This window comes from Podarcis gaigeae, assembly GCF_964106915.1.
Source record: "Podarcis gaigeae genome assembly, chromosome: Z".
NCBI classification, from domain to species: Eukaryota; Metazoa; Chordata; class Lepidosauria; order Squamata; family Lacertidae; genus Podarcis; species Podarcis gaigeae.
This window is the reverse complement of record NC_139691.1, coordinates 16,182,999-16,209,332: the sequence shown is the minus strand read 5'-3', so window position 1 is coordinate 16,209,332 and position 26,334 is coordinate 16,182,999. Positions and strand designations below refer to the sequence as shown.

Here is a 26,334-nt window from a genome sequence, read left to right as displayed (position 1 = left end):
TGATTTTCCAATAAAAAACATCCAATTAATATATCCAATCATAATACTCCAATTAAAATAAAAAACTAAAATAAAGAAGACCAAATTATAGTCCAAATTATATTTATTAATTTTTCAGAGCTCCCCACAGTCTCGATCTCTGAAGCAAATCTCCAGATACAGCCAGCTCTTCTTATGCTGTATTCAGATACCCTTCTGGGTGCTGAGATTTCACTTAAAAGTGCTGTACTGTAGTATTTGCCATCAAGGGGACTAGAATGTGTATGTGTTCGTTCGTTTGTTTTTAAAAAGTTGAGGTTTACAAGAAGCTGAATTCTGTGTCTGATTCCAGGCTCTTGCACTTTTACAATTATTAGTACAGTGGTACCTTGGGTTAAGAACTTAATGCGTTCTGGAGGTCTGAAACTGTTCTTAACCTGAGGTACCACTTTAGCTAATGGGGCCTCTCGCTGCCGCTGTGCCACTACCATACGATTTCAATTCTCATCCTGAAGCAAAGTTCTTAACCCGAGGTACTATTTCTGGGTTAGCGGAGTCTGTAACCTGAAGCGTCTGTAACCTGAAGCGTCTGTAACCTGAGGTATCACTGTAGTGAGTATGGGGTTGTGGTGTGTACGTAGACCTGGGCTGTAAGCAAAGGGAAGGGCCATAGCTCAGTGGTAGAGCACCTGCATTACATGCAGAAGGTCCCAAGTTCAATCCCTGGCATCCCCAGATAGGACTGGGAAGGTCCCCTATCTGAAACCCTAGAGAGCTACTGCCAGTCAGTGTACGTATATGGTATTGAGCTAGATGGACCCAATGGTCTGATTAAGGCAGCTTCTTATTTTTCCATATGGTTTGGAGTATCTGCTTTGGAAATAAGGCTTGCATTTCTCTAAACCTGAGCTACCCTAATTTCTACAGTAGCTATGATCTTAATAATGCAAGATCCCAAGAAACTTGCTTGCCTGGGTTCCTGAAAAGCTTAGTGGAGATTGGAAATACTATTCCAGGCAGGCGTTAGGGCTTGAGAGCAGATACCAGCTCCAGAACCCAGGACCCTGGAGAGGTGAGGAAGGAATTTAGCACCACCCTCCATGTGGCCATAGGCAAGAACTCTTCACTGTGATAGGCTGGAGTGGGTCATGTGATATCCACAGACTGGCTTCCTGCTCTGGGTATCACCACTGGAGTCATTAGTGGGAAAGTGTTTTTAGCCTGACCCACATTCTCCTTCTGGGCAACATGCCAGTGGTAGGTGGGGCCAGAGGAAATAATGGGCGGAGCAATGAATGCATATTTTATCTTTGTACAGTAGACTTGTTTCTACACACCCCTCTGTGTCCTTCAGGCAAGCAAGAGGCATGATCAAAGTCCACTGACACATTCCTGCATTGCAGGGGGCTGGACTAGATGATCCTTGGATCCCTTCCAACTCTACAATTCATTCGAGAGTCTGCCCTTCCCTTGCCTGTCTCTTCTCCTTTTGACTTGGTGCTTTGTTGATGGGTTACCTAATAACTGCCTTGAGGCATGATTTCATAGGGCCGATGAGGTCACCACTTAGTGACTTTCCTGCTGAATGTATGAGCTGACTCCCATTAGAAAGCATTCTTTGAACACGTAAGAGCATTAGGAACATAGGGAGCTGCCATTAGTCCCCCTAACTCAGCATGGTCCACACTGACTGGCAACAGCTTGCCAGGGTTTCAGGCAAGGATATCTTCCGACCCTACCTGGAACTTGAACCTGGAACTTGCTCTACCACTGAGCTACAGCCATTCCTTGAAATTAAGATCCTAGTCCTCATCATTCTGAAGAATGACTTAAACAGAAACATAGGAAGCAATGCCTTATACCGAGGGAGACTATCGTTCCATCTAGCTTCATATTGCCTTTGTTCACTGAAAGCAGCTCTCCAGGGTTTAAGAAATAATAATAATAATAATAATAATAATAATAATAATAATAATAATAATGGTGGTGGTGGTAGTAGTAGTAGTAGTAGTAGTAGTAGTATGGTCCTCTGGACAGTGTCAGAAATTATTATGCTTCCAGCTGCATTTTGAATATTTACTAACATTTACTTTGTTAAGTGTTGACATTTACCAGTAGGTGAGAAAAAGTGGAATGGAATTTGAGCATTAGCCCAAAGCATTATCAACAACTGCAAGCATTCTCTTTTCGTCTCCAGAACCACTGAGTATTCTTCATATGTATTTCCCAAGTTTAGAACATTGGGTTGTCTCCAATGTTTGCCCTACTCAGCATATACCTATTGAAATGAACAAAAGTGACTTAGGTCCCATTAATTTCAAAATGTGCTTACTGTGAATTTAGTTGGATGCAAGCCAATGCATCTACTTTGAGTAGGACTATCTAAGGCCTATTAATTTCAGTGCGTCTACTCTGAGTTGTATACATTATTTTATTTATTCATTATGGCTCCTAGCTAAGCCTATGCCTCCTGAGAGCAGACCCACTGAAATTAATAGACTAGGACTAAACTAGGACTACCATTAGAGGCAACCCCCAAGCCCCTCCATCATTTTCCAAAACCTTGTTCATTCCCCAAATGCTACCCCCCCTTTTCATTGCCTGCTGGTAAATTTCAACACTTGCCAAGGCACGTCAGTTGGTAAATGTCCAAAAAGCAGCTGGAAGCATAATCATTCCTGACATTGACCTGGAGATATAAAAAACCCACACACACACAATTTTTATTGTTGGCAATAATGTACGCTAGTCCTTCCCAACCCTCTGTGCTCCAGCTGCTTTGGACTTCAACTCCCATCAGCCACAGGCAGCACAGGCAATGGAGAGGGATGATGGGAGTTGGAGTCCAAAAACATCTGGAGGGCCTCAGGGTTGGAGCAGGTTGATGCATAAACTTCTTTCCTTTTCTCGTTTTCTTTTCTTTTTTAACAAAGCAACACTGACTTAAAAAACAAGATAAGACATGATTTTTTAAAAAAATCAAAGCAAAATAAAAAAGTGCTTGCACGAGAAGCCTTATTCATCTGTGCTGTTCTCTCCCCACCCCCACCCCGTTTCTTTCCTCCTCTCTCTCCCCACACCCAAAGGATTGATCTAAAAAAAGGCTAAGCAAAGAGAAGACAAAAGGAAGAGCCTGCTAGGCAGCCCATCCGACTGCCTGACTGGCAGATTCCAGTTAGCACCTTATCAGTGCAGTGGCAGATCCTGCGTTTTGCTACAGCAACCCAGAGCACCAGAGACAGCGGTGGAGAGGGGAGGGCAGTTTTGTAACCAGGGACGACAGCAGCAACACTGCCACTGGGCTCCAGCGAGGAGGAGCGAGCAAGAGAGAACGGATAGGAAGGGAAGAAGGAGAAAAGGCTGTCTGGAGAGAGGCAGAGAAAAAGCTCCACGAATTTCCCGTTTCTGTTTTGCAAAAAAAAGGAAAGGCAAGTGAGCTTGGCGAAATCTCGTCATTTTTATTTCAGGAGGGCCCTGCTGAAACATAACAATACGACCTTCCCTGTTTCACTGGGAAATAATAATTGTAATAACGAAAGGTTTTTCTCTGTCTTCTCACTCCCCACCTTCCCCTTTTTTCACCAGCCGGTATGGAGGGAGACGACCGCCTCGCCATCTGCTTGTGACTGCTTTGCAGAGCTGAGTTGTGGATGCCAGAAAATAAGGGGACGTAAACCTCCACTGGGACTCCGGATCCGGACACTGGAATTGCAGCTGAACTTATAAAGCTTATTACCCCCTTGTTTCTCTTTCTCTCTCCCCACCTCTCTCTCTTCCCCCCTCCCCCCTCCGCTTTCCATCCCCTCCCCCCCAATTTTTTGGGGTGTGTGTTAGCGCTACTTGAAGGAAATCGGAAGGGTCCGGTTTGGCTTTGAAACTGAGACAGTCCCTCTGTCGTTCTCCACCCTTCACATCAGATCTCTCTGCCCCCCACTCCCCCACCCCGGCTTCCTATATGCTTCTCCGCTAAGTGCAAGAAGGGCTTTGAGAGAAATTTATGCCCTGTTAAAAAGTCCAGTGGACAAACCTTGCCAGATCGAGATGGGGAAATCGAACAGCAAGTTGAAGCCTGAAGTTGTGGAAGAACTGACGAGGAAGACATACTGTAAGCCATTCCTTTCTCTCTCTTTTTAATTAAAAATTTACTTTGAACAGCAAATAATAATAATAATCTTGGGTTCTCTTAACGGTGCAACTTTCCAGGTACTGGAGCCAGCTAGGATGCAGAGAAGGCCTTGGACTGCAGAGGGTGGGGGGGATCTTTGTTGGTTGTAGGGGATTTTGGGAGGCGGCTGGGAGGCAGAGGGGGTGTACTTGTGTGATGACACACAAAGACTTTGGCCAGGAGATCTGGGTGGTGGTAATAGTGGCAGGATACAGGGTCTGCAAGCCTGCCGTAGTTGAGTGGTGCAAAATCTGCTGCATTGATGGAGAGGCGGGGTGGTGGTCCGAGGTGCTGGCGTTGGGAGTGAGGGTGGGTGGGCGTGGAGGGAGTAATTTTTGCAAGGAGAAGCCTGCTGAGGTGGGGTCAATAGTTCCACGGCTCCATAGATCAAAGTAAAAACAATAATAGAAAAGGCAAGCAGGTTCTCTTTCTTCCGCCAAGGAGGCTCACATGTTCTGTGGTGATTCATGTCGTGTTGAGATGCTCTCGGGCGGCATCGCAACATCGCCCCCCCTTCAGCTTCTCCTGGGGGTGGGGACTGGCTGTGAGCCAGTATGGAGTCAGGATGGATGTGTGTGAGTTCACGTGTGTGGAGGAGAGAGGAAGGGGAACGTCATGCACCATAATAGCCAAGCCTCCTCCTTCATTTCTGGGGAGCTGATAGCCCGCTGTAGCCTGGGGGCTCGGAAGGGGGGGGTCGTGGCAAAGGCAGAACGGTTTGTCTTTTTGCCAATCCTGAAACTGGGCATTGTGGGGCGGGGAGAGATTTAACAATCTGGAAGAGGAAAAAGATAGAGAGAGAGAAAAAATGTGTATATGGAGAAATAAAACAAAGGGCATTAGGTGAAGATGGATGGCTGTATACAAGTTCTGTGCAAAGGAGGACCCACTGAAATGAATGGACCCAAGTTGTAGCCATGTGCATCATGTTCTATGTGGGTTTCCTCTAAGAAGGACTTACAGTGTTGGGCGCACCCCCCATGGGGGGTGTAGTTTGTGCTACTCAGACCAGACCCATTTGTTTTTAGCCAGTGCAAGTCCTACTCAGAGTAGACCCATTAATAACATAAGAAGAGCCCTGCTGGATCAGATGAATGGTCTAGTCCAGCATCTTGTTCTCACAGGAGCCAGCTATTAAATTGAAAAGAATGGGCACAGCTAACTTAGACCCATTCATTTTAATGGGTCTACACTAAGCAGACAAATGTGACAGGCAACTTGTACTGTATATATATTTGGTCCATTTGTGGCTTCCTTTGGTATTTAGATGGAGCTTTGTTCGCAAAGTCCTGAATTTTAGCTGGAGAGCGCTCCTTGGAGTTCTGAGATTCTGTACCTCCCTCTCCCCTATTATGTTAGTGCAAGGGAAGCAAAATGCCTTTCTAATAATGAAAGTGGGTCGCTGATTTGTGGTGCAATGACTTTTCCTATGGCGATGGCGGGAAGATGGCTCTTAACTCATGCTTGGGATTTCTGTGTTTCAAGTTGTTTTTCCTCAGGGAAAACAAGAGGCCGGGAGCTGTGTTGGAGATTGCTTCCTCTTTTCTGCCTGTTCAGTTTGGCTCACTTACTCAAGTCATCTGGAGAGCTGCTCTGCTCTTTAGGGGTGGGTTCCTGCTGCACAGATGAAGCCAGAATGTGGTTATATTAGATTGAAGGAATTCAGCTTCTCTTTCTCTCCCCCCCCCCACCTTTTCACACTTATGTTTTATTAAGTTTCAATATTTTTAACGTATACAGTCAAAACTCAATTTCATCTTTTCTCTTTATTTTTGTTGGTTTCCCACCCCATTTTCCATGGAGTTGTTTTCAGGGAGCGGGATCCTGTTTTTCCTGTCTTGTCTGTGCCCTATCTTAGCATAGTAAATAAAAAATAAAAAAGGAACTTTTTGGAAGTATTATTTCTGTATTATGAAAGTTGTATTTAAAAAAACCTCATTTCTTCTAAAGAACTCTAGAGTGCTTTCCTTCCTTGCATCCTCATTTTTTTCACTGCAACAACCCTGCAAGGTAGAAGAGCCTGGAAGGAAAGTGGGGGCTGGCCTAAGGTCAGCCAGTGAATTCTGTGGCTGAGTGTGAATTTGAATCTGAGTCTTTGGGCTCTGCTTGATCCGTTGTTTGTTGTGTTGTACTACCTTTTCAGAAGGGTTGTGTGTGTGTGTGTGTGACAGTACATTGAACTGCATGGGAATATCAGTTCATTGTTTGCTGAAAATATGTATGTGAAATATTTATCTATGTGGGTAGCTAACTTTTAGGGAGGACATGTCACTGCCTCCCACTTCCATTGCTGGGTTTGAAAGAGCTTTGTTGTTGTCAACTAGGTAGGGTCCATCCCATGTTCCTGATTACATGAAGACTATAACTTTGTTTTGTTTATTCAAACCCACTGGTATCTCCCAACAGGGCTGGGAAAAGAGTCCTGAATCTCTGAAGAGCCACTGCCAGTTAGAGAAGACCAGACTTCCCCAACCTGGTGCCCTCAAATGTCGGTGGACAATACCTCCCAGCGCCCATGAGCTTTTGGCTATGCTGACTGGTGCTGATGGGAGCTATTGTCCAAGCACACCTGGAGATCACTAGGTTGATGTTAGCAACGCTGTTCTCAATAGGCCGATAGTATGATTTATCATAAGGCAACTTTTCTACATTCTTATTGACCAAACTTTTAGTATGGAGAGGGCTAATGGACAGCTCTTTCTCTCTTATACAGCCAGCTGTTGTGTGCATTGGCAGAGTGAGTATAAGTATCTCTGCCCCATTCTGTTCCTCCCTGCCCCCTGTTCTGCCTTCTCCCAGGTCCAAGAGTCTGCGATCGCATGTCAGTTGGAAGCACCTAAAATGTAATGTGCCTGTGATGCTAGGAGTCCGTGACGAGGGTGCGGCTGTCTCCCAGTTAAATCTGATTGACGTAGTTTCAGAACAGATGTAGCCTGGATAGCTCAGTTGGTTAGGGCGTGGTGCTGGTAATGCCAAGGTTGCAGGTTCGATCACCATATGGGACAACTGCATTTCTTCCATTGCAGGGACTAGATGATTCTCAGGGTCCCTTGCAACTCTACAATTCTATGATTCTATGAATGGAATACAGTAGAGGTTGGTTCATTAGGGCAAATGGGGCACTGCCCCCCCACCTCAGACTTCCCTTAGCCAATCCGTACCTGCCTGCCTTCTTACAACCAGTCAAGCTTCCTCCTCCTCCTCCGTCTCAGTGTTGCTCCTTGTAGAACTAGGCAGGGAGGAGATGAGGACAGAACTAGAATTAGTTGGCTCTGCTTTTTGTTGCCTCTGGCTCCGCCCACTGCTTGGGCACTCTGCCTTCTGCCCTATCAGCCCCAAATGAGCACCAATCTCCAAAGACTCCTTTAACACAAGACCTATTGCAGTCGTTAAGAGTCGTCAACAGGCTCATCACAGCTATCTGCCAATCACCCATTCCCACCACCCTTCTGAGTAATACCCCTCCCCACCTTCTCACTATATAGAAGGGTCTGGAAACTTCTGTTTCAGTGTATCTGAAGAAGTGTGCATACACACGAAAGCTCATACCAAGAACTAACTTAGTTGGTCTTTAAGGTGCTACTGGAAGGAAATTTTGTTTTGTTTTGACTATGGCAGACCAACACGGCTACCTATCTGTAACTGATCCTTTAACACAGTTAATTTAAAGGAATTAACGCTGATATGAGGTATGTGGGTGGCCAGCCCCTTGATTTTTAAAAAGAGGACTTAACCCAGTCCTCTGTTAAATTTGTTAGTCAATATTTTTTAGCCATGCTGGCTAAAAGGAGCCTGTGCAGACAGATGGTGGGGACAGATGACCAGGGAGGGCTGGCTGGCTTAATGCCCTGCTTGGGAGGTTTGCAGAGGTCTTTGGCTGGTTCTTTTCAGAAGACAGATGCTAAACAGGATGGCTCCATTGACATGACTAGGCAGTCCACCTGGTTCTCAGGAAAGGAATTGATAAAATTAACTGTCTGCCTACAGCATTTAACAGAGATAGTTAGGAGGGGTGCCTCCAAGTCAGGGGCAGTCTACCTCTGAGATGCCGAGAAGCTCAATTCAAGCTGCTGGTGTTTAACCTTTTAAAGGCCTAATAGGCCAGGGGATAGCTGACCTTTAGATCCTGCTGGACTACAACTCCCATTACCCATGAGAATTGGCCCTGACAGGTTGGGGGCTGATGGTGTTGTAGCGATGACCACCAACTAGGATGGTTTTAAAACAGAATTGCAGATTTGTGGAGGATATGGCTAATGGCTGCTAGCCACAATGGCAGTATTCTCCCTGCACTGTTAGAGGCAGTAATGACTCTAAATACCAGTTGCTGGGATTCATAAGTGGGGAAAGTCACTGATGCTCTCAGGTCCTACTTTCTGGCTTCCCACTGGGGCATTTGTCAGCCACTCTGAGAACAGGATGCTGGACTAGATGGTTCCCACCCCCTTTGGCCTGATCCAGCAAGGCTCGTCTTATGCTCTTACTATTTTAGGCAGCTGATTTTAAAAAGTAGCTGTTTTTACAAGGTTGGTAGGAGGTGGGGGGGGGGTATCTGGAAAGCTAAATGGTGGCATATTTCTTTGTCTCCAGTTGCCCCGGGACAAAATCTAAGCAGAATGGAGCGTATTGATATCTAAACAAAAAGTTTTATGCAGCCCCAGCAAGATGATGAGCCAAGCAATTTGGGAACCAAAAAGCAAATCTGTGAGGTGAGATCTTCAGAAGAAATAGACAGAGCCCTGTCTGAGGCTTCGGAGGAGGCCTCAGACACTGACATGACCAAAGGCAATATAAAGCCCCCCCCCCCGCCCCAAAGGACAGTAGCTGCCACAATGGAAGAGGACAGAGACTTAGATGAGTACATTAATAAAATAAGGCAAGGACTGGTCTTGGTCTGGGGAGCAGCTCTAGCTATTTGAGCAGAAATTTGATGTGCTATCTAATCAACTGTCATATATTTCTAAAACAACAAATGATGCACACAATCTTGCTCTAACTAACCAATTTGGGATCCAACTCTTACAAATGATGGCTAGGAAGCTGAAGGAACAATTTGAGAGGGATAGGAGGAAATTTTTTCATCTACAACACCTACTGGAGAACCAGGAGGAGGGGCGGGGACATGGTTCAATTCATTATTTACTAGATACTCTACTTGAATTTAAAGATACCATTGTCGCCCATAGAAAAAGCCCATCGGGTTCCCGGAGGCAGAAGCAGAACCAGGGAAGCCCCAAGAGAAGTGGTAATTCTTTTTGAACAGAATAGACTCAAAGACTCAATTTTCAGAGCACTAAGGAATGTGCTCTGAAACCTAAAATATGGTGAAGCCACCGCCGAAATATTTCAGGATAACAGCCCAGCCACACCGCGGTGGCAGAGGGCTCTCCAGCCTTATACATCAGCTCTAAAAGAAGTGGACATAGCATATTGCTGGGGCTTCCCTTTTAGGTTGATAGTCCAGCTAAAAAGCAGAACCTGGGTTGCAAGTGATAACCAGCAGACTGGCAACATATGGAAAGAGCTCCAGCTCCAAGCAGGAGATATCGCTCCTCAGCTCGAGCGCACAAGAGCACCTTCTCAGGCTGGACAACCAAAAAAGGGCAGAAAGAAATAAGGCAACTCCAATTAGAAAGTAAGAAATTGTTTTGTTTTATTTTCATGCATAAAAAGCATCTGAACTCCACGCTAACAAGCACAACAGTAATTTGGAAGAGCCTTTGTCCTTAGGCATTAGGAGGTGTGCAGCTTAGCAACAAGCCCCCGCCTGCCCCCTTAATTGATCCTGGGTACCATGGGAAGGATCTCCACCACTCCCACGTTCCTGTTGGCAAGCAGGGAAGCACACTCTAGCATTTGTGTATGTAGTTTTCAGTTTATGTCCTTTGATTTCCAAGTTATAGAAGTCTAGCAGAAAAACCGAGTTTCTTGAAAAATTCCATCTTTAATAGAGCAGGAACTACATACTTAGCATTTAACTCTCTGCTATCCACATTTCTACCAACATTACTTTGATTCCTCAAAGCCAAACTATGTATGAAGCTTCTCTCCTTCAACGTTAGAGGGCTAGGATCACCAGTCAAAAGAGCCAGAGTGGAGGCAGCCCTGCAGAGGGAACATCCAGACATTGTTCTCCTGCAGGATACGCATCAGTGCAGGAACCAGAGGGCTGCCTTGCTGGATAGGCGAGAAACTACAAGCCCCCGGGCTCTGGGAAAGCCAGAGGCGTGGGTGTCCTGATAAGCAAGCACTGCCCTCTGAGTGTTGAGGAAAGTTGGGAAGAAACAGACAGGCAGATACCTCTTTGTTCAAGGTGTCATAGGCAGCCATGAAATCACCATTGCTTATTTTTATGCACCCAACTCAGCACAAGAAGACTTTCTCTGGAAGATGCTAACATAATTAGACCATTTAAAAAGAGGACAAACCATAACAGGCAGAGACTTCAATTGCTGCAGCAATGACACAAAGGACCGAAGTAGGCACTGATCTGTGAACAAAATCTGCAACCCATTCTAGGTGGAAATATTAACTGAAAGGGACCTTGTGGACCCCTGGCAGACACTACATCTAGAAGGCAGGGAATTCTCATGTTTTCCCCATAAGTCAGTGTCACACAAAGACCTAATATTAGTACCTAAACCAATCCATTTCTTGGGAATAAGTCCTAGGGGTAATTAAGAATTTAAAATCCAGAAAGTCCTCAGGACTGGACGATTTTACAGGAGAGTTTTATAAAGCATTTCGCAATGAGCTTGCCCCATGGCTGACCAAACTGTACAACTAGAATGGGGGGGGGGGGGAGCATCACAAACATGGTGTTCTTCAAAACTGATGCTACTTTGAGTCATATAGTTCTCATTAATGTAGACACAAAGTTGTTCACATCAATAATGGTCAAGCGTCTAAATATGTTTATAACTCAGTACATATCTCCAAACAGGGTTCATGCTGGCCAGAAGAGAAGCATCACAAGTTTCATTAGGACACTAAATGTTATACATGAGCTAAATAGAGCTGAATAATCTCTCTTGATGCCAAAAGACTTTTGTTAGAACTGATTCATTGTTTCTGATACACCTGCTAACCAAATTGAAATTTGGATCTAAGTCCTTGCACCTCATTAAGCAATTATACTCCAAATCAAAACCAATCATTTCAATCAATGGCTTCGACTCTCAGGCTATCGAGCTCTTAAGGGACACCCGACACTCTGCTGCCATTGCTGTTTGCATTGATCGTAGAGGTATTAGCCATTCAACTGCACAAAGACACTTTTATAGAGAGAATGAGGTACACAAAATGAATACATGTTTGCAGATGACACCCTCTTAATTCTGCAAAATCCACTTAATAAGTGGCAGTTAGAAATGTATCACAGGGTAGCAGGATTGTAAATCAACTATTGTAAATCCCTGCTCCCTCCTGTCAGTTTAGACTGGTTGCTAGTTAACTCTCCATTTGCCATAGCACCTGGAGGATTTAAATACTTACTGCAGACACAAGACAACTGAGACATAGAAGCTATAGGGGATTGTATAAAAATAACTTTGGGAATGGAAACATCTTAGCCTTAGCTAGTTGAGGCAAATAGCCATGGTCTAAATGTCAATGTTACCTAAATGCTTACACTTTCCCCCCCTTCAAGTTTGCCTATTCTCATCCCTCCTCTTCATCTAAAGAGATGGCAAAAGAAACTCAATGCATTTGTGTTGGGAGGCAAAAAATCTAGGATAAGCAACAAAACTTTGTAGACACTGAACAAAAGAAGGAGTGGAAATGATAACTTAAATGTTCTATTTTGCTACTTATCAAATCATTGATCCCATTGCTCAGGGTAAGAACAGAAGACCCTTGGGTCCAACTTGAGATGGTCCCTTCCACACCTTCAATGAGAAGTCACCTTTTCTTACCTTTGTATATGCAGGAGGTAAGGAAAATAGACCATCCATTTACAAGATGAGTACTGATAGTGTGGAGAACATGGAGTGAAACACTGGGCCCTGAACCTTACCACTGGTCCCATTCCTCTATCATCCAGCTTTCAGCCACACAGATAAATATCAACTGTTTAAGGATTGGGAAGATGTAGGCATTTACATAATCCATGACCTGCTTCCCAGAGGGAAAGCAATATCCAAAAGAAACTGCAAGTTAAATTAAAAGGCATTTGAACTACAGCACCTGGTTTGAGGTAAATCAGGCTCATTCTTTTGCACCTTGTTTAGAGAGCAGGGGAGAGGGTTTACACACACTTACCTTGTCTGAATCCTTCTACAGCAAGTCATCCTATGACCTGATGGGTGCTGCTTCCCTAATATACAGCAATTGGTAATGCCATAAAGCAGGAGATGCTAGAGGCCTTCAATTTTTTATAGGAATTAGGCCACCCAACTGAAGATCACAAATGGGAGGGTAGCTGGATACCCCTCTGCCTTGCTGCCATAAAACCATCTCTGCTTGCTTACAGGAGGCCTTGCTCAAGGTCATTCTGCACTGGCCCTGGATACCAGTCAGGCTTGCAGAAATTAATCCCTCCTTTTCCCTTTCATGTTGGAAGAGTTGTTGTGAACTGGGGTCATTTATTCATGTCTGGTGGGAATGTCCTAGTTAAAAACTTTTGGAATAGAGTATTCTCCATTATAGCCACCATGATAAGTCAACCCCTTTCTCCAAATCCTGCCTTAGCCCTACGATCTTTGGACATAGACTTGGGCTCCATTCTCCACCACAGAGAACTGGACAGCTTCTTAATGACTGCAGAACAATTAGCAGTAGCTCAGCAATGGAAGAACCAGACTGAAATATCCCTGAGCATATGGGGAAATAATAAATGGAATACAGCAGAGTCTGAGGAGGGCAATTAAAGGCATATGCATAGAAACACCCTCCAACAAACACGGACCCCTTTCTTTAACTATGTTAACAAGCAAAATTATACCAACCATTCAATATTCTCAGTCGAGAGGTTATGTTAAGTAAAATGTTTGAACACTGAGTGTGTAAGCTTACGTCTAAAGTCAATGGATAGAATGAACACTATTAGATGTAATGCTGGGTACTTGTATCTAATATTTCTATTTATTTAAAAACAAAAAAAGTTAGTTAAAAATCAAAAAATGTTTATAAAAGGCTATTAATGGGTTATTGATTTATTTTTCTGGTTTGATGTTTTATTATTGATGCCCTGGGTTTGTTTGTTTGTTGGGTTTTTATTTTTTTAATAATATTTTGATCTTGTGGTGTGAGTCAGCATGTGGATTGTTTCATATGTATATGAAGCTCTGGATTTGTTAGCCGCCTTGAGTCATGTCTGAGAAATAGGCAGAATAAAAACCGATAAAAGTCAGTGGGGACTAGCAGCTTGGAGGCTTCCTGGAGATGTCTGGCTGGCCATTCTTAGGATCTTGAACATCAGGTAGATCAACAATGTTTAACATTTCCAGATCCAGGGCCTTCTTTTAACCCAAATATGCATCTGGGACCCATTTCTAAATCTCTCATCATATATTTGCATAGCAGTAATGCTCCTGTTGTGACCCACCTTGGATCTGGAAGCACCGGTTGAAGACCAATGCCCTAGGTAGACGACAGCTTTGTCCCTACACAACACTTCTTAATGTTGTACAAATGAACTTTTCAGACAATGCCTAACAGGCTCTCTTTCCATCCTCTGCTGATCTTTGGGCTAATCTGTCTTTTGAAAGGACTCTCAACTCTCCTGTTTAATATGCTTCACACAATCTGATTTTATTAGCTCAACGAGCCACTGACTTATTCTGTTTGGCGTGATCAGTTTGCATTGAGTGGGGCGATTCTCTTGACAAAAAAAAAAAGTGGAGCTGTTTTGGGGGCATGTTTCAAGGAGTGTGGGGTTTCTGCCCCTCCTTTCTTTTCTCGCCTTGGAAATGTGCAGATTGAGTCCGAGACTCCAGCTTTGGCAAAACTGTTGAATCCAGAGCACGTACCCAGGCAAAGGTGTGCTCACTCCGCACCCTCCCTCCCCTTCCTCTGTTGCCGCCTCTGCTGCAGTCCACAGAATTGCTTACCCAAAAAGGCAATCAAAGAGGACGCCACAGGTTCATGTGTTTTCCCTGCACAGTGGTGCAATGCACAACCCTTAAAAAGCCAGCACCGTTTCGAGAAGGCTCAGAGCAGGCAGCGTCTTTCCAAAGAATGCATGGCAGGTTGCTGGTCATGCTGGATTGGATTGGCAATCTGTCGCAGCCCGGGGGTGGTGGGCAACAACTAGTGGCCCCCAGAGCCTAATCCCATGGGGTGCCAGTTGGTCGCTCTTCTAACCCAGAATTTCACAAGTGACCTGGAGGGAAAATAAGAAGCTGCCCTGTACTTAGTCCGGCCCATAAGAACATAAGGCGAGCCTCCTGGCCAAAGGGAGTATATCTGGTCCAGCATACTGTTCTTACAGTGGCCAGCTAGATACCCCAAAGGGAAACCCTCTAGCAGGACTTGAGCACAAGAGGACTCTCCCGTCCTGTGGCTTCCTGCAACTGGTATGCAGAAGCATTCCTGTTCTGACTGTGGCGATAGAGCATGGCCATTGTGGCTAGTAGCAATGGATAGCCCTCTCCTCCATGAATTTTTCTAATTATTACTTTCATCTAAAAATAAATTAAGAAACCAATCCTCCTGATTCTGAATAGGAGATGCTGGGGATTGAACATCGGACCTTCTGCATGCTCCACCTTTGGGGAGAAGAGCTATGCTGTAATGCTGTGTTTTAAATGCCACATTACTTTGATAGAAGGGTTGCTTTGTTGTTGACTGTTGTAAAACACACTTTGGTGAAAAGCGGCCTATACCTACTGGAAAGGAATGTGTGAAATAAATACAGTGGTACCTCGGGTTACAGACGTTTCAGGTTACAGACTCCACTAACCCGGAAGCAGTACCTCTGGTTAAGAACTTTACCTCAGGATGAGAACAGAAATCGTGCGGCGGCAGTGGGAGGCCCCATTAGCTAAAGTGGTACCTAAGGCTAAGAACAGTTTCAGGTTAATAATGGACCTCCAGAACAAATTAAGTTCTTAACCTGAGGTACCACTGTACTGGTTTGGCTTTCCCAGCAAACCAGCTTCCCACCAGAGGTTATGGATAACCTATCATTCGGCTTCCTCTGTTAGAGGCAGCCAGCCACTGAATGGCATTTCCTGGGAATCACAAGGGGGTTCAGTCCCAAGGACAGAAATTTAGGTTATCAAATGTGGCAGTGGCTAGCTGGAAAGGGAACAGCATCAAAAGTGTGGTGGAAGCCAGGTGGAGTGTGGTGCTGACATTTTGGCACTGGGGGTGGAGAATCTGAACTCAGCACCCCCAGTGTAGTAATATAATGATAATATTAACCACTCCAGTTAGAGTTGGGAGAAATTCCTGCCTGAAACTCTGGAGAGCTGCTTCCTACTTGTCACTGCAGACAGTATTGAGCTTGATGGATCCCGTGGTGTAATTTGATTTAAGGCCACTCCCTGCAGTTATCATGATACATTGTCAATCTTGACTCAGAGCTTCTGTCTGCTGGTTCCATTTCCCAAATCCTGCTGAGTCCTTTTTCTTCAATATTTAATGGCATCTGAAGAGATTTTAATTGCGAATTAGCGTAACTTTCTGTTGCTGTCCCTGGGGGGTGGGTGAGTGAGATGAGTCTGCTCGAAGGCCTTTTGTTAGGGTGTTGGGAGTGGCGAGACTGGTTGCTGCATTCTTAGGAAGCAAGACTAAAAATAAAATAAAGATTCCAGCAGACCTGGGAACTTACTTTCAAATTTGCCAGCCCTGGACTCGGTTTCAGAAGGCTTTGTAGCATCCTGCTTCCCCTGCCAGAGGTAAGATGCCTCGGAATACCAGTTACTGCAAATTATTATTATTCACCTTTAAAAATCAACAGCAGCAACACCAGGATGTAGTCCACTAAGGCACCATCTGCAGCATACCTTTAAAGCAGAACCATGTCATTTTAAATACCCATGGCTTCCCCAAAATAATTCTGGGAACTGCAGTTTGCTGTTAGGGGCCAAGAGTTGTTAGGAGGCTCACACTCTACCCATCACAGAGCTACAATTCCCAGAGTTCCCTGAGAAGAAGGATTGCTAACCCACTCTGGGAGTTGTAGTTCTGTGAGGGGAAGAGTGGGGGTTTCCTAACAACTCTTGGCATGTAACAGCAAACTACAATTCCCAGGATCCTTTGGGGGAAGCCACAGCTGCCTAATAGCGCACTGACTCTAGAAATGCATGGGTGTCATGCCTTCTCTCTCAGAATAAGCAGCACTTCCACCCACGCTTTCCTGGGTGCTGGGAGAGCAGTGAGGAATCTGGAGCAGATTTTTTTTTTAGTTATGTGTTTTTTGTCTTGACCACCCAGCCTTGTATCTTGACAGCTTGGCCTGGTGTCCATGAGGGAGCAGAAATTCTGCATAGGTGGGTGGGCTAGGTGGTGGAAAGGGAGAGTGGATCTTCCACGCCTGCTCTGCTGAAGCAAATTTTTAAAATGTTGCTAGCCTTTGAAGAGACCCTCTCCTCTGATTCAGATGGCACAGATGCCAGCGCCAGGGCTGAAGATACGTAGGCATTGTTTTAATAAGCTCAGGAGTGTCATGGATTTCTTTATTCTCCAGCTCCCCGCACACAATAGGTTCCACCCCGTCAACGCCGCCTTTCCCCTCGCTGTCGTGTGACACTGGCCTAGCAACAAATCAGTGCTGGAAGGAAGCCAGCTGCAAATCCCCTTTGGGAACAAATTTCTGAAAGTCGGCATCTCATATTTAAGCCTGGCGAGGAGGGAGGGTGGGGACGAGAAATTTCTGGCCTATTTCCCAATGAGGTGTTTAGTGAAGAGCAAGGAAACATTTTACCGCACTCCTGACGGCTGCCAACCTCCCTGGCCTCATGCCAGGAGAGGGGGGCCCCCAAATGCGAGTGGGTGGGATCAGAGTGGGAAGTGGGAAGAGTCACCCTGTCTCTCTCATTCACACGCACACATATGAGAGCTGGTAGTGATGTAATGGTTAGAGTGCTGGACTAGGGTTTGGGAGATGGGTTTGAATCAGGTCATAGAGCTTCTTGTTGTATGGGTCACAGTCACTCTTTCAGCCTGACCTACCTCACAGGGTTATTGTGGGGATTAAATGAGGACCAGGACGAGGGTTCAAATCCCCCAATCAACCATGAAGCTCACTAGGTGATTCTGGGCCAGTTGCTACCTCTCAGCCTGACCTACTGGGCAGACTTATTGCGGGGTTTAAATGAGAACCAGGTCCTGGGAGAGACCAGGGTTCAAATCCTCCATGTGGTCATGAAGCTCATTGGGTGACCTTGGACCTGTCACTACCTCTGAATCTAGCCTATTTCATAGGGATTAAATGAAGAAGAGTAAAACTATGTACTCCACCTTGAGCTCCTTGGGGGAAAAATTGGGATAGAAATGCAATAAATAAACATTGCTGTCAAACACATATTCAGCACACACTTACTATGGTTGTTTAACAACTGCTTTTATATTTATAGGGTTTTTGTGTGTGTGTGCATGTAGTTTTAGGTTTTTATTTATTCATTTATTAAATTTGTGCCTCACCTTTCCTCCCAAAAGGGACCCAGGGCATAAAGTAGCAAAATCTTAAAACAGCACAATTTAAAATTAGATTTAAAACAAACACATTCAAAGTGTTTAGAAACCATTTAAAACAATCTAAAGCTTTTTAAAAAAAGTTTAGAACCTCTAAATACATTGAAAAGCCATTGCAATAAACAAAAAGCGTGAAGCCTGCATCTAGAGACCTAGTGTGTAAGGGAGAAGGCTATTCTGGGTTCTGTTATCCTGACATGCAGGGATTATGTTGTTGCTGTATAAAGCAGCATGCACCTGTGGACTGTAACTGAAGCCCAGATGTAGGTTGACTACCTCAACGAAATGTAGACTTGAATGAGTTACATACTTATTTTTTGCACTTTTAATGTTTAACTAGAATTGCTGGAATTTTGATGGGGCAGGAAATCACTGAACCAAAAAGCATTAAAAAAAAAAAAGCTAAGAGCACCACCAGGATCTCAGTTCTCAAGTAATAATCAATTTCAAAATTATGAATTTATAAAGGGTTTTTTGGGTGAGAAATAGCCTGTTTTATGGGTTTGCAAAGTTTTGTGGAGGTGGGTGTTTGTGTATGTGGAGCTAACATCTGACATGAAGTTGATAAAGGTCTGCTGGACTTACTTGGTGTCCCCAGGATACAGATGCAGGAAACCTGTGGATTGCTTTTTAACAGAGAAGCTTTTGTACAATTCATTTCCAAAAGCCTGGGCCTGAAAATGCAAAGTTTTCAGCTCAGCAAAATCTACATCCTGCAAATATGCTATGAAATTTGCTGCGGATCCTCGTTGAGCTTTTCTGCAAGATCGTAGTGGGAGATATGAACAGGGTTGGCTCCAGCACTTGGAAGCTTGTGGCGACTGCCAGGGACCCCATGCCTTGGTAGGCACCACTGCTGATCCTTTATCTGGGCCTCGCTGGATGTTCCACCAAGAAACCATTTCCATTTCCTACAACACTCCCAGCTTAGCTTCACTCTGATGCATTGTGGGAAATTTTAAAGATGAGCTCCTCCTCCTTCATAGCCCTGCCTGTGCTGATTGTTGAGACCTAACCTGGAAGGAGCAGCCTCCACTCACGGGATTGCTCCCCCACTCTACCTCTGCCATTTAAAGTAAAGGTAAAGGTAAAGGGACCCCTGACCATTAGGTCCAGTCGTGGCCGACTCTGGGGTTGTAGCGCTCATCTCACTTTATTGGCCGAGGGAGCCGCCGTACAGCTTCCAGGTCATGTGGCCAGCATGACTAAGCCGCTTCTGGCAAACCAGAGCAGCACACAGAAACACCATTTACCTTCCAGCCGGAGCGGTACTTATTTATCTACTTGCACTTTGACATGCTTTCGAACTGCTAGGTTGGCAGGAGCAGGGACCGAGCAATGGGAGCTCACCCTATCATGGGGATTCGAACCTCCGACCTTCTGATCGGCAAATCCTAGGTTCTGTGGTTTAACCCACAGTGCCACCTGTGTCCCATTTAAAGTAGTACAGTCCAGACATGGATTTACAGCCTCAATGAGAATGACAGGCAGGGCTGTCAGTGGATGAGGATTATTTTCCAGCACTGACAATTTCTGTGACCAGTGGCGGAGGTTCATGCTCCGGTGCCAGGGGCGGGGCTGGTGCGTGTCCTGGGGGTGAGGCGCGCTGCCCACAGGGGTGTGGTGCAAGTCCTGGGGGCAGGGCACCCACCGTGGGCTGGGTGGCAGCTGCGATGGAACCCCACTGGGATTGCACTGCCAGGGGCGGTGCGCTCCCCTCACTCCCCTCTTCCTCCGCCAGTGTCTGTGACTGATCATGGTGTACGAGACTGGCATTCTAAGAGAAAGCACACACGGCAGTCAAAACTCTGATGAGGATTTAAATCAGGGATGGGAATAGTCCAGTCCAGGCTCTAGATGTGGCCCTCAGTTCCTCTCTACCTGACTCTCTGCAGGCCACACCCCTTCTCTCCACAGGCCATACCTGTTGCTTCTAAATAGAAGGCATTCCTCCTGAGAGAAGGGAGAATGCCTCTTCTTAGGTCAGCTTCCCCAAGGCAGAACTCTACAGAACTGTAGAGTTGAAAGGGACCTAAAGGGTATTCTAGTTCAACCCTCTGCAATGCAAAAAGGAGGCATTACCTTCTCAAAAGTTGGATGAATGCAATAGATGGAAGACGGCTTCTATTTAGGAGAGGCATTCCCATATGAGAAAGGATAATTCCTCTTCTTGATTCACTGCTCTGGAACATGTGGCCCTCCAGATGTTTTAGGACTCCAGTTCCCATCAGCCTGAGCACCCTGCCCAGCCAGTATTCTCAGATGGTGAGGGTTGTATTCCAACAGCATCAAGAAGACTGGTCAACTGCCCCTGCTCTCTTTGAAAGTGTGTTATCAGTTTTATTTATTTTTACCGCTGAAGGGAGGAAGCATGCACCAGTTCAGTTCTTTCAAAGCCAGCTCTTTATGCAAGCAAAACTACTTGACAAAACAAACAAAACAAAACAAAACTGACCATTACAGCCTTCCACATTACATGTTATTTGCCCCCACATCCCTGCATTCTTTCACCATCTGCTAGAAGCTTAAGTTATGATAATTGAGCATTGCCGGTTTTTATTTTTTTACTTTTGCCCTGCTTGTGAAGGAAGTGTAAATGCTACTGACGGGAGTGCGGTGCTGGTGGGTGGGCAGAGAAGTGTGAAATGTGCTTGTATTCAGCTGCGATGGCGCATTTTGTGTGAATGGGGAGAGAGTTGAGTGAGAGAGAGAACAGTTGGATGGCATTGCTATGGTGGCTGCCAAGAGCTGTCAGCATGACAACCACATAGATCTGCTAGTGCAAAGCATATTACTATGTTCCTATTGAATCCAGCCCTTACTCTATAAGGACTAGAATCTTAGGTCAGCAGCAGAGTATCTGATTGACATGCAGGATCTCCTGGGTTCAGTCCCTGTCAGTATGGATAGTAATGAGTTTGATGGACCAATATCTCTGATTCAGTTTAAGGAAGATTTCTTTTTTCCTGGGTTCAATCCCCAATGACATTTCTAGGTAGGGTTGGGAGAGACCCCTGCCTGAAACTATGGAAATCTGCTTTTGCCAGTCAGTGTACAGAACACTGAGCTAAATGGACCAATGCCGTGACTCAGCACAAGCCAGCTTCTCGTGTTCCTAAACACTGCTGGAACTCAATTATCAGGTGTCCCTGGCAGAGGAAGTGCATGGTTCTCTTGCCTCCCCATTCACCAGTGTGATGAGCGTGGTCACTGCGGCGTGGCTGCCTCTGCTGCAGAAAACCCTCTTTCCCGCTAGGCATGTGTGTGTCAATCCATCACTCGGCTAATGCTCCTTTTGTCCTTCCAGCCTTTGCTAACATGCTCAAGCCAGCTCCTTCCTGCATCTATCTCCCAAAGCCGCGCAGATTAAAAAAACACCACCGTCCTGCACAATATCTCTCTTTCTCTTTCTCTCTTTCTTGTCAAGTAATGAATTAATATTAACTTATTTCAGGTTAATTAAAACCCCTCCTGGAAGAATAATCCAGTCCTACGTGCTTTTAAGACTTAGAGATAGCAAGGGAAAGATATATTGATTAATTTCTCTTAATCTTTGTTATTTTCTTTTTCTTGCCAATTGACACAAAATGGAAATTTATTGTCAGGGAATGAGTCAAGAGGTTTAAGCCAAGTTAATCAAGGGTCAGGAAACCAAACCTTATGAGAAACAGTTGAAGGAGCTGGGTATGTTTAGCCTGGTGAAGAAGAGGCTGAGAGGAGATATGATAGCCATCTTCCAGTATCTAATGGGCTGTTGCATGGAAGATGGAGCAAGGTTGTTTTCTCCTGCTCCAGAGGGTAGGTCCCAAACCAATGGCTTCAAGTTGAAAGAAAGCAGATTATGACTAAACATCAGGAAGAACTTTCTGACAGTAAGAGCCGTTCAACAGCAGAACAGACTCCTTGGGAGGTGATGGACTCTCCTTCCTTGGAGGTTTTTAAGTAGAGGCTGGATAGCCACCTGTCATGGATGCTTTAGTTGAGACTCCTGCATTGCAGGGGGTTAGATTAGATGACCCTTGACAGATTGATGAAGTATGAAAAAGAATATTAGAATGATAAGGATATTAAAATGGGCTGAGGGATCAGGCTAGAGGGGGCCCAGCTAGTCCAGCATCGTGTTCTCACAGTGGCCGGACAGGTGCCCATTATGAGAAGCCCACAAACAGGACATGAGAGCAGGAGCTTTCTGTCTGCTTGTAAGTCCTAGCAACTGGTATTCAGGGGCATATTGCAGCCACTGTCATAGATAGTCTTATCCTCCACAAATTTGTCTAATCCTCTTTTAAAGCCATTGAAGTCAGTGCTCTAACCACTGCATCATCACTGCCTCTTGTGGCAGGGAATTCCACAGTTTCACTGCCAATCAGTGTGGACAGTGAGATCATGGGTTAGGGTAATAATGGTGATGTGCCCTCCTTGCTCCAGCAAGTGAAACAGGCAATAATGACTAGGAGAGAGTGTTTGCCTATTGGAATGGTTCAGATTCAGGACTGAGGCCACTTCTCTGTAAGAGAATGCAGTGTCAGTTATCTTGTCTCTGATCATCAGCAGTAATGTCTGATTGAAAACAAGGTGTGTGTTTAGGGGGGGGGGGGAGAATATAAGCTTTATTCGCCCCTTGAGGTCCGCAAGGGATTTCAGTTACAAACATTGGAAGTTCCTTATCCTGAATCAGACCATTGTGCCATCTAGCTCAGGGTTGTTCACACTGCAGCTCTCCAGAGTGGGTTCATTTGGGAAGGGGCTTTAGCTCAGCAATAGGATATCTGCTTTGCCTGCAGAAGGTCCCAGGTTCAGTCCCTGGCATCTCTAAGTAGGGCTGGGAGAGAATCCCACCTAATACCCTTGAGAGCCACTGTCAGTGTAGACAATACTGAGCTGGATGGTCTGACTAGATATAAGGCAGCTTCCCATTTAAAGCAGCCCTTTATTTCAGAACCATGAAATTATTTATTGTTAGGAGAAGGGCTGCAGCTAGCTAAGTGGTAGAGCACCTGCTTTTCATGCAGAAGTTACCAAGTCCAATCCTAGCATCTCTAGGTAAGGCTAGAAAGACTCCTTGCCTGAAACTCTAGAGATCTGCTGCCAGTCAGTGTAGACAATACTGAACTGAATGGACCATTGGTCTGACTCAAAATAAGGCAGGTCTCTATGCTCTAAAACGCCCATCTCTGCCATTCACAGATTCCAAAGCTAATTTTCTATTGGCTTTCCTTTCCCTGACCACAGCCGCCCAGCTGTTGCATCCTATTCCATATAGGCTGCTCATTTTCAACATAAGGGTTTCTTCTGAGACATTTCTGGGCTGCCTCTCCCCTCCTGCCACAGATACCTTTGTTGGACTTGCTCCATCAAGGCCTGTCAGGACAGCAATGAGCTAATGAGGTGCAGGGAGAAGACTTTACAGGTCTGAAGCTGTAATAAAGGCATCATTGAGGTTGCAGTGTACAATTGCCTCCATAAAGAGGTGATTAGAAGGAAGCAGGAAGAACCAGGAGGGGCGGAAGGAGGTCAGAAACAAACTTGAATGTAGGAAGCTGGTTTATACCCAGACAGACCGTTGATCTATCTAGAGAGAACCGAGGGACTGCAGGACATATGAGGCCTATAAGACCTCTCTCACTGGACCTCAGGGCCTTCTCAAGGCTGCACTACTTATCCAGGCCACATCCCCTCAAATAATGGATCATCCCTCCCACAGAGGTACACTGTGCCTAAACTCAGAGGCACAATATACAGTGGTACCTCGGGTTACATACACTTCAGGTTACAGATGCTTCAGGTTACAGACTCCGCTTACCCAGAAATAGTACCTCGGGTTAAGATGAGAACATAAGATGAGAAGATGAGCTTCAGGATGAGAACAGAAATCGCACTGCGGCAACGGGAGGCCCCATTAGCTAAAGTGGTACCTCAGGTTAAGAACAGTTTCAGGTTAAGAACGGCCCTCCAGAACGAATTAAGTTCTTATCCTGATGTATCACTGTAACCAGGGGGAGGGAATCAAATTGGCTCCAAGCCAAAGGCCAGGCGGAACAACTCTGTCTTACAGGCCCTGCGGAAAGAAATCAGATCCTGCAGGGCCCTGGTCTCATGAGGCAGAGCGTTCCACCAGGCCGGAGCCAGAGTTGAAAAGGCCCTGGCTCTGGTTGAAGCCAATCTAACTTCCTTAGGGCCCGGGACCACTAGGGTGTTGCTATTTATGGACCTTGAGGCTCTCCGTGGGGCATACCGGGAGAGGCGGTCCCATAGGTACGAGGGCCCTAAGCTTAAGAGAAGGGATTAAGAGACATCCTGAGCTGGCAGAGATAGAGTTGAGAGAGAGAAAGGACTCTGTATGCAGTTTGAACTTAGAGAAAAAAGCTATCAAACCTCTAGCGCTTTTCTTGGAATAGGAATGGCTGTAAAGAGTAAATAGAAGCAATATTTTTTTCAAAATCAAGATAGAAAACGACAGGAGTTGTAACAGTCAATAGGAACAGATGATGTGAAACTGGGTGCGAACTAATGAGTAAAAAAATTATGGAATATTGTTTTCATATATGATCACAGTGGAGAGACTCTTGTGTGGACAAATACTTATTATTTAATATATGGAAGAATGTTGAGGTTACAGGAGACAAGGTTAATATTCTAAATTAGAGAAAAACTATTGCTGACATTTAATATTAATAATAATAATAATTAGATAATCCCTTTTGGACTTTTGTGTAAAAATGAAAATGAATTAATCTATTTTGGTCAGAAGATTGGGAAAATATTGTGTAACAGAAAGGAGATCAGATGGGTGTCACTTTGGAGTCTGTATTTTGAATAATTTCTTTTACGTAACTGACAGTCAGAAAATAAAAAGTCCTTTTCACTTTTCTTCTCTACTTCTCTTTTCTTTCTTCTCTTATTTTCCTTTGATGTTTTTTTCTCTTTGTTTTTAGTTGATTAGTTTTTTATTTTATTGCATTATGAAAAAGCTTTAATAAAATCTCTTTTTCTTTAAAGTTCTAGCCTGCTAGCCAGCCAGCCAGCCACAGCCTCTTCCACATTACTCCATTTCGTTCTGACCCAACCCGTCTTGTTTTTCTTTTCTAAATGACATTCAACGTTATTTGGCTGCTGAGCACTATCCTCATTAGACTGAGTTTTATTATATTGGGGGGAGGGGTTGCCTCTTAGATTTTATTGCTGTTGTAAAGATGTGTTGCTGATATCTCCCACTGTTCTTTTGATCTGGAGCTCTTGACACTCACTGCTTGCCTTCAACATTAGAAGAAGCAACAGCAGCACTGGCAGAATGTTCAAATTGGTGGTTACATTCAATGAGTGACTAATTTGTGTTCACAAACATTTGAGATGTTCACTTTATTCACATGTAACATTCAGTAGAGTGGAGGATCCATGTGCCTGTGTACCCAGGCAGTTGAGCTGTGCAAATCAACAAGTGGGCACTCTTTCACACAAACACTTGCATGTGTGTAGAGGCAGCTTGTACCATAAAGTGTGAGCAAGGCTTCAGTTGCTGATAAAAAATGGTACTGTGCTTGAATCAAGTTTAAAGCAGTGAGTCAAAATGTATGAACTAGATTAAAACATTTAGGTAGTGAGAACTGAGAACTCAAAACTGCATTTTTCTTTGAGTGACCAGTAAACACACTCTCTCTTTCTCTGTTCTTTTTCCAGTTACGGAGAAGGAGGTCCAGCAGTGGTGAGTACTCAGAGCTATTCTGGAGTCTTGTGAGTTCACAAGCATGCACATTTGTGTTCGTGAGCATGAAAAAAGTGAAATGGGGAGTCTACTGCTACCATTGCACAGGTGTGCATGTTATATGCTTGCCTGATGGTCTCTATAATTTCTTGTCTCATTTGTGGGATGCAATTTCTGGAATGGAATGTAGCATCTGTAGGCCTGATAATTTGGGAGGAATGAAATCTTGACTGGGCAGAGGAACAAAGCAGGGGTGAGGAACTTAAAGCTTGGGGGCCAAATGCGGTCCTCCAGACCCCTCTCTCTGGCCCTTGGAACTCTCCCTAAGCCATTCCCCCTTCTTCTCAGGCCACACCCACTTTCTAGCCACACCCCTCATTGACTCAGCTTTGCACCCTGAGTGCTTTTGCCTGGCTGGAATGTGTCATTGAACTCTGATAGTGCTTCTTGCTTGCCTGGGGGAATATTATAGACACTGGTTTTTTTTTTTTTTGTGTGTGTGTGTGTGTGTGAGAGAGAGAGAGAGAGAGAGAGAGAGAAAACAACAACAACAACAACAACAATTAGCCAACTATACAAAGGTAATTATTTTCCATTTATTGCTCCAATTATTTTGCCTCTGACTCCCGCTGTGTTAGTTGTAAAGAACCATAGAACTGGAGAGCTGGAAATGTTCCCAAAGGTCATCAAGTCCACCCCCCTACAATGCAGAAATTTCACCTAAAGATTTCCTGACAGATGCCTTTCCAACATTTGTTTAAAAACTTCCAATAAAGGAGATTCTATTACCTTCTGTCAAACAGCTCTCACTATCTGACAGTTCTGCCTAATGTATAGTCAGAAACCAAAT

At 44.8% G+C, this 26,334-nt stretch overlaps 1 protein-coding gene and 1 long non-coding RNA gene across 5 annotated transcripts in view; one reads left to right on the top strand and one right to left on the bottom strand.

Moving 5' to 3' along the window:
* The window catches only part of NCS1 (neuronal calcium sensor 1), a 58,301-nt gene that overhangs the window by 12,061 nt on the left and 19,906 nt on the right, over window positions 1-26,334 (top strand). For 2 of the 4 annotated variants that reach the window (XM_083721492.1, XM_083721494.1), the window contains 3 exons: window positions 3,066-3,407; window positions 3,565-4,084; window positions 25,460-25,484. In XM_083721492.1, coding sequence (XP_083577618.1) covers window positions 4,021-4,084; window positions 25,460-25,484 — 89 coding nt within the window. In that variant the 5' untranslated portion in view covers window positions 3,066-3,407; window positions 3,565-4,020. Of the gene's footprint in view, window positions 1-1,139; window positions 1,237-3,065; window positions 3,408-3,564; window positions 4,085-25,459; window positions 25,485-26,334 lie in introns of those variants that run through there. The other 2 variants (XM_083721493.1, XM_083721495.1) reach the window with 2 other exon arrangements.
* LOC310836379 lies at window positions 7,799-23,602 on the bottom strand. Its single transcript, XR_014560061.1, has 3 exons — window positions 19,865-23,602; window positions 18,368-18,456; window positions 7,799-16,030 (listed from the first exon to the last, which is right to left on the bottom strand). It is a non-coding gene; the product is annotated as an uncharacterized lncRNA (long non-coding RNA).